The 7,902-nt window shown below is 43.9% G+C and overlaps 1 protein-coding gene across 3 annotated transcripts in view; it reads right to left on the bottom strand.

Annotated features, from left to right (window-relative positions):
• Positions 1-7,902, bottom strand: part of fgf12a (fibroblast growth factor 12a) — a 36,888-nt gene that overhangs the window by 20,499 nt on the left and 8,487 nt on the right. The window contains exons 1-2 of one of the 3 annotated variants that reach the window (XM_034887869.1): positions 2,147-3,244; positions 840-887 (exon numbers count right to left, since the gene is read on the bottom strand). The exons of 1 other annotated variant lie outside the window; for it this stretch is intronic. In XM_034887869.1, the coding sequence (XP_034743760.1) occupies positions 840-887; positions 2,147-2,342 (244 nt within the window). In that variant the 5' untranslated portion in view covers positions 2,343-3,244. Of the gene's footprint in view, positions 1-839; positions 888-2,146; positions 3,245-7,902 lie in introns of those variants that run through there. One more of the 3 variants, XM_034887870.1, reaches the window with a different exon arrangement.

The raw sequence follows: 7,902 nt of genomic DNA, 5'->3' as shown, positions 1-7,902 counted from the left end.
TGTGTGTGTGTGTGTGTGTTTGTGTGTGTGTGTGTGAGTGTGTGTACGTCTACGTACAGTAAATCACGTGATAACCACACTTCCGTAGATTAAATCCTCAGTGTGGGCCCAAGCAAACGTTTACAGCTGTGTGTGCGGGTATAATCAGACTTCAAGCCAAACTCCAGAGTTTACATGTTTGTGCATGAAAAATGTCTTTTAAGAGGCAACATAGAGCAAATCATTCTCTGGGGGGGGGGCATTAAAACATCAATAAATTTACTTCATACCAATACAGAAGGACAAAAACATTTAGGTATGTTGACAAATGGCATCATGACCATGAAATGGTGCGGATCACCTGTTCTGATACAGTGTTTGACAGAGGGAAACATACATATCCATATACACCAAAATACACTACGGTAAGAACCTCTACTACACTTACACAGCAGTACAGACACAGAACAAGTAGCGAGGTTAAAGACTGATCTGACATAGACTGACAAGAAGAATGAGGCAGAAACAAAATGAGAAGAGCCAGAGACAAAGATAGAAAAGAGACAGAGGAGAGCTTTAGCTACAAGGAAAAACAACGGGTAATAAATTAAGCTTAAAGAACCCAAGAAAGCCACACAGAAGGAGGGATGACAGAAAAAAAAGAAGAGATCAGCAAGGGAGAGGTTCGTCGGCTGTCAGACAGGTGTTGAAGCCCCCCGCCCCTCCCTCTTTATCCCTCCCCAACCCACCCCTTCCCCACCTCCCGTCCTTCACTGGCCGAGGGGGAGGCGACATGGGCGCGAGATGGGGTGGAGACGAGAAGAAACACAGCACACACAGATGGAGGCTGAGCTACTGACCTAGCCTGCAGCCCTTATGGGACACCTGTGGAGGTTTCGAGGGTGCATCTTACGAAGGGGGGGAATAGAAGGAAAAACAACAGTCTTTAAACAGGCAGAATTCATAAATTCTCCAGTGTATCGGCTGTTTATATGCAAATATATGGCAGGGCATCAGTGGAAAGATGAGGATGATCAATTAGAAAAAAAATGCAGCATCTGTTGAGATGTATCTGTCAGGAACCTACCTGACCAACAGTTTCTGGAGCCCTGACTGGCCTGTTGTCGGTCTGTCTGTCTGCTTGCTTATGTTTCTATTCAGACATTTTGTGTCACTTATTGCACTGAGATTGTTTGTCTGTCGGATTATAGGCTGAACAATGTAAGGCTTTAAATTTAGTTTGTCTAGCTGGGTGTTTGTCTCTGTTCTCCCTTTCTGCCTTAAATAACTATGTCCGTCTGTCCTCATTCCTTATCAGTCGGTCTACAGGACTCTGAATGTGGACCTGTCTGTTCATCACAAATACAACTATCTGGATTCGGGGACGGTTGGCTTGAGATCTGTGCACCAGGACAAAAGCTAAGTGGGTAAAAAAGAGGGAAGGCTAGACCATGTGAGGGTAATAGGCATGGAGCCTATGTCCATCGATACAGCCGGAGTAGCTCTTAATCACTGAGGCTATACCTCCCTTCACTGCAGTAAAGCTCCCTCTCTGCAATAAACATTTACCATTAAAACATTTAATCTCAAAAGAGCCTTGGTGCACTGCGGTGCAACTTATCTCTCCCACTACGATCGGCAGTAATATTGAATTAAGCCATTTTAAAGCAGCTTTCTTGAGTGTATCCAAGTTGTGTGTGTGCGTGTGTGTGTGTGAACGTGTGATTGAAGGGAAGGGGGTGTGAAAATTGCAAAATTGCAGGCTTAAATATATTATACAACCTAGCTGCTGGAACAAAACAGCTGTGACTGAAACAGTAGCATTACTTTTGTTCCAGTGTAATCAATTCAGATCCGAGCAGTAGCATAATAAATAAAGGGGGTAACGTCACAGGAGAAAGATTTCCTATACACTATACAATCCGGCGGTTTGCTATACGGGGGGCTGATGTGTCGTGCGGGGGGGGGGGGGGGGGGGGGGTCGACAGACAACAAGAAGACCTAATGGAACAGGTGGATTTTTCGCACCGCGGAGAAAATCTATCTTCTCCTCGGTTCAGATTGGAGCGCTTGACTGCAGTATAATGCTCCAAAGAGGGGGGGGGGGGGGCTGTGGAAAACCGCACACGTAACACACATCAGTGGGGGGGGAATCTACAGCACTGACCTGGTCGCCGTCTGACGGGTCTTTTTTTCCCGCTGCAGAATCGGACCTTGCTGAAGACCCCCAAGAAATGCCTCTCGCAAATAGAGCGGGGGTCTTTGCTGGGGCTGGGGCGACGTTTCGAAGTAGAGACCCGATCACTGTTCGACTCCCTCGCCTGGCGTTTCTGCCGGATCAGGGAGCTCGCGATTGCGGCCATCTCCCCGAACCGAGTCTGAAAACCGAGTTTAGTTCGGCAGAAGTCGGATCTTGATGCAGCTTCTTGGCTCAAAACAAAAGCGAGAGTTGATTCTGTGTTTAACGTCCTCGAGTGTGTTCAACCAGATGTCATCCTGATCAGAAACCCCTCCGAGTCCCGGGCATCATTGCGCCTCAGGCAGCATCCTCTTGACTGGACGGTAACGTAGCCTAATTAAGCTGCCGCGACTTTCTGACACTCAGGGCTTCGAATCAACAGCCACCGGTCTGATATCAAACATAAATCTACGAGCTAGGCCACAGGGGCCGACATTTCAGCAGTGGAAACATGCAACAGTGTTAAGTTGACGCAGCTGATAGGTGTCATTGAAAAGCTTCAGGTATTCCAGGTGAACAGCGCCGCGTTTGACGAGCACGGTTTAGTAATCCTCATCTGCACACCAGCCTCTCCTCTGGCTTTCAGACGCCTTTTGATAACTCGTATCAACCTAAAGTCATGCAAGAGACGCTCGAGCGTGGCTGGAGTAATTATCCGAACTTCCCCACCCCCTAATTATTCAGTCCATGCACATCGATGAATGAGACCGTTCGCTGCCCGTCCAGGAGGCTGTGCAGGAGCCCGGATATGTAAGCCCAGTCTCCGGTTCTGTCGACGGCACCTTGAAATGCAGCTGGAGAAATGGAATCAGCAGCAGAGGCTACTCTGCAGGGATGCTGCAGCGATGTAATTTAAGCATGTAGGGAGGGATTGTCGTCCCGAAAGCGACAATTAGTTGTAGCGCACAAATGAGTAGCCTGAGCATTACTCCCAGTGCGCCCCGAATGGATGTTGCCAATGTGTTACATCTTAGACAGCAAGAGTGGACGGTCTCTCTCTCTCTCTCTCTCTCTCTCTCTCTCTCTCTCCCCCCCCCACACACACACTCTTTAACGCAATCATACGTGATTGAGGTTCGTATTAGGAATTTTCGAAAGGGGGGTACAAGCTACAAGATAGGCTAGATGATGAAAACGTCAATATAAAAGTTAAGCCACTTTAAAAAAGGAAAAAAAAAAAAAAGTGAAAGGGGTAAATGCTTGGGTGGTGTTTATGCAGGTCAAAGTGGGTGCGTGCGCGTGATTTCATTTTTCTTTTTCTTTTTTGTTTATTGTTTTTATTTTATGTGGGACACCATTGTCTTGTTGAATTCGGTCAGCGAGCAGTTGTGGAGGCAGTGTGCAGATATCTTGCAGCTTTGGCTGACACACAGCATTCTTATCCTCCTAGCTTATACTTAAGAGAAGAATTTTCTATTCTAAAACCCCTGTGGCCACATGCCTTAAAGCGCATAAGGGGCTAAAAGGATTACCTGCAACAGGTTTCAGCACACAGAGTATGAACCCAAAGCAGAAATGATACACTGTAGACCATACAATGACACATGGATAGATATGATTTAGGGATCACGAAAATGACGTGGGCAAACATTACAAGGAACACGGTCAACAACAGCACAATAGTCCTCATCATGAAACGTACTGCAACATCAAAGCTTAGACAACTGCCCTTTTAATCACTTTGAGCCAGGAGTGAGGGAGTGCATACATGAATATATGTATGAGAGCTTATTCTGCATGTGTTTCTATTATATGTAGATCACACACACAAACGATCAATGTAAACCAATATATTGCTTTCAGCATGATGTTAAAGGGTTCTGTTTCTATTGGAAATCAGCGAATGATGATGGTTTAGATCAGCTGTAAATCCATGCCCTGCAACCATGTCTGTGTGCTTGTGAGCATGTCTCTGGTAAAATGTCTGTCAGTGCATGGGCTGGGGAACACACACACACACACACACACAAACACTCACTCACTCACTCACTCACTCTGTGGGAGGATAAACCCGCGAGTCTTCAACAGCACAGCAAACCTCTCTTCCCCGTGATGAAACGGCATGAAACATTTAGAGGCTTTTTCTGGGCTCGGGTTGACATTCTCTCTCCAAACCCTGCCATCCCTCAGAGAGATCGAGAGAGAGGATTTTCTTTTCAGTACCACTGTCTGCCCCCCCATTCCTCTCTTACGTAAGATTGTAATATAATGGATGAAAGTGTTACATGTGAAGCACTAGTACCTTTTGTTTGTGTGTGTGTGTGTGTGTGTGTGTGTGTGTGTGTGTGTGTGTGTGTGTGTGTGTGTGTGTGTGTGTGTGTGTGTGTGTGTGTGTGTGTGTGTGTGTGTGTGTGTGTGTGTGTGTGTGTGTGTGTGATGAGGATGAGAGATGGAGGGCAGCTACACTCTTCTCCCAGGGAATGAGAAAGACAGCAAAAGAAAAGTTAGCAAGAGTCTAAATCAAAAACTGTAATCCATTCTCATTGAATTGCCAGTGCGTGGTAGAAAGGAATATGTCACTGCGGTATACAGAAATCAATAACTCCAATACATCATTTATCATTCTAACGAATATGTAGGAGCGTGATATACATTTCTTAGAAGAAGAAAAAAAACTGGCGGGTTGGAGTGAGCTTTCTCAGAAATGGAAGAGGCTTTGTGGTGTAGAGCACTATAGAGGGGACATATATCTTTGTCAAAAAAAGATAAAGTATTCCCTAATGAGGCTCTGCGAGGCTTCCTATCTCTACCAGAGACAATTGTTCCAGCTGAGATATGTCCACGTGCAATAAAAAACCCTCCCGCTGTGATGTGCACTGCTGACCGTATATTGAAATCATTTATATTGTCAATTAGAATAATTTGAGTCTGTGGAGGTTTGCTAGTTCATCTATAGAAACCTTGTGATGTCAACATTTTAAAAACAAATTCTCAGTGTGCCACCAACTGGATATCTCATTTGCATATATCATAAACATGATGCAGCCATGTGGTGTTAAATATGTTGAGTATACACTGTTTTTATGGCATCGGACCATGCTAGTTATTGGATTTTATGTACAAACTATGTTGCATACACTGTAGCATAGGAACTAAATAGCTCTGAAAGAAATCACCCAAAGCCCCCGGTCCCTGACATAAGTAACTTGTTCACAAAGATGTCTTTATATTTGCTGCCACCTTGTGGAAAAAGAATGAACCATTACAATGTGTCCTTGAGCTACCTCACAGATGTGTTGACTCACAAAAGCTGGAGCTAGTTTTCATCGTGTGATGTCTGTCTGTCCTGCCAAGTCTCAGGGGCGAAGAGGCAAGATAAGTGTGATGCTGAAACTGAACAAAGCCCCGGTTGGATAGGTGAACATGAACAAAGTGATTCTTCCCTGCATTGCAAACATGATCCTTTTAAATACGTAATATACATACTACATTCAAAACTTACTCATGAGCAAAAAGCCAAACAACCAGACCAACACAAGCGAGATGAAGACCCACTGCTGGTTAACCCTCGTGTTGTCCTCCCGCCCACTATGCAACTTTTGGTTTTTCTTGCTCCAAATTCTTTTTTAAAAACTGAATGAGACCACCCCCCCCCCCCCATTTCCAATCCGTTCCCCCTTTTTTTGTCATTGTTCCCCTTTCAATGTGTTTTTCACCTTTTTTGTTGTCATCTGTACTTTTTTTGTTGTTCCCCCTTTTTGTCACTTTTTCCCTCATTTTTTTCCCCATGTTTTTTTCTTCCTTTTTACAATGTTTTTGTCACTTTTCTTCTGCCTTTCTTTTTTTTTACACATCCCCCAAACGTTTTTTTAAGCTTTTCTGTCATTATTGTCACATTCCATAATGTTCTTTTATTTAAAAAAACAAATGCCATAAAATTGAATAAAACACCCAATTTGAAAGAAAAGTAGTGAAATGATCATTTATTTTGCGTGTAAAGAGAGTCAACCGGAACCATCCATGTAACTCTTTTGGACATTTGGGTTGATTAAAACACAAATTTCTGAAATGGAAACTTTTAGAAAATGGGTCAAATTTGACCTGAGGACAACAAGAGGGTTAAGACCAATAAGATAACCTTTAAGTTAGTCATTAACACTGATCGTGCTTGGCAAGAACGCAAAAGGGTTTGATTCTGCTCACCACACAGAAGGAAAAACAGCTGTTCCCAAAGTTATTTAAATAAGACCTGATGTTACAAAGAAACTGACAAAAGTAGTACCATTCGTAAGGACAAGTTCTTATGCAATCTAGACCCCCCCAACAACTAACTTTAACACAAGCCAGGTGCAGACTTGACGCTGCAAAGGAAAGCAGGTGCAGACACTTACGCCTACTCAGAAACATCCTTTACCTAAAATCCCTGGGAGGTCATTTTGGCACAGTTCCAAAATCTGGAGAGCAAAACACTTCCTGCTCTAGATGATCTTGTAGTGAGTGATGCAATCAGATTACCAGCCAAGGTTAAGTCTTTGTCTGATGGGTGATTTACATACTGATGAATAATGTATGTGTGACTGCTGACGTATAACAGACAGACGAGTTAGATTTGAGTTATTATGGGCTGATTAATCGTCCACGAGCAGGGTAGTGTCTGTTTTAAATCCAGAAGGCATGCTGTCATTATTTTGCAGCTCTATTTTCAAACAACAGGTAACAGTCTTGGATGAGCAGCGGAGACACAGGGCAACTCGTTGTTTGTGTGTGTCAAAAACAGAGAAATAGAAAAAGATTACATTTGTAATGAATTTAATGGATAAATCCAAATCTAAAGAAATTTTCAATTTTTTTTTTTTTTCTTTAAACAAAGTATTTACCCGACAAAGCTTCATGTCAAAGGAGCTTTTTAACTTTGCATTCTTTTTGTGTCAAACCATTTAAGCTGACTCATAAAGTTTTGATTGAGGTCATACGGTTCATCTAACTGTGAGCAGAGATGCGGGAGGAGGACCGATGGAGCTTTTTATCCGAGCCGTACAGATCCCAGTGTGCGCGCTGCTTTTGGTCCAACTTCCTCAGAGGAATCAAATGTGCTTAATGGAGTTCTAATTGTCTGCCCTGAATTAGATAGCTGGTCCGAAGTGAAACTACTGGGGATCCCAAGCACTGCAAGGGACTGGCGGGGACGGGAGGTGTTGCATAACTCTCGCTCTGCAAATTCTGTAGGGTGTTTTTTTAATCACTTTTGGAGGTGTAGTTATGGGTAAACAGCAGCAATGCAGTGAATTACTGAGACCTGACTGTAGAGGACATGGGAGCCCTCTCAGGCTTATTGCCAGAGAATGTTGAGCGGTGGCTGTGTGTATGAGCATGTTAAGACTTTCTGTTTTCATAGTGGACCTGTGGCAAAATAAGTCACTTTCAAAAGTATTGTTTGATTGGATAAGATGGGTATATTTGGACAAAACCTAACCAATGCGGGGTTCTGGTTTGATACAAATCTATTCTCTAATCTGAAGAAATCCTGACATGAAAAGTTTCGGTGCCCCTGGACGACTTCAGCTATGGCGCTATCCGTGGTGCTGAGCCGCGCTGCTCGTTCGGGGCCCTAAAAACAAAGCGGTCTCTCCAGGCTCCTCAAGTTTAATGACTTGATCCCTGCATTGTCAAATTTTTGGCCCGCTTCAGATGCAGCACTGGAACACGCTAGTCTGCAAATATAGCTCGGTGTTATAAAGAACCCC

This window comes from Etheostoma cragini, chromosome 12 (genome assembly GCF_013103735.1).
Source record: "Etheostoma cragini isolate CJK2018 chromosome 12, CSU_Ecrag_1.0, whole genome shotgun sequence".
NCBI classification, from domain to species: domain Eukaryota; kingdom Metazoa; phylum Chordata; class Actinopteri; order Perciformes; family Percidae; genus Etheostoma; species Etheostoma cragini.
The sequence above is the reverse complement of the archived record's forward strand: the minus strand, read 5'-3'. Positions and strand labels throughout refer to the sequence as shown.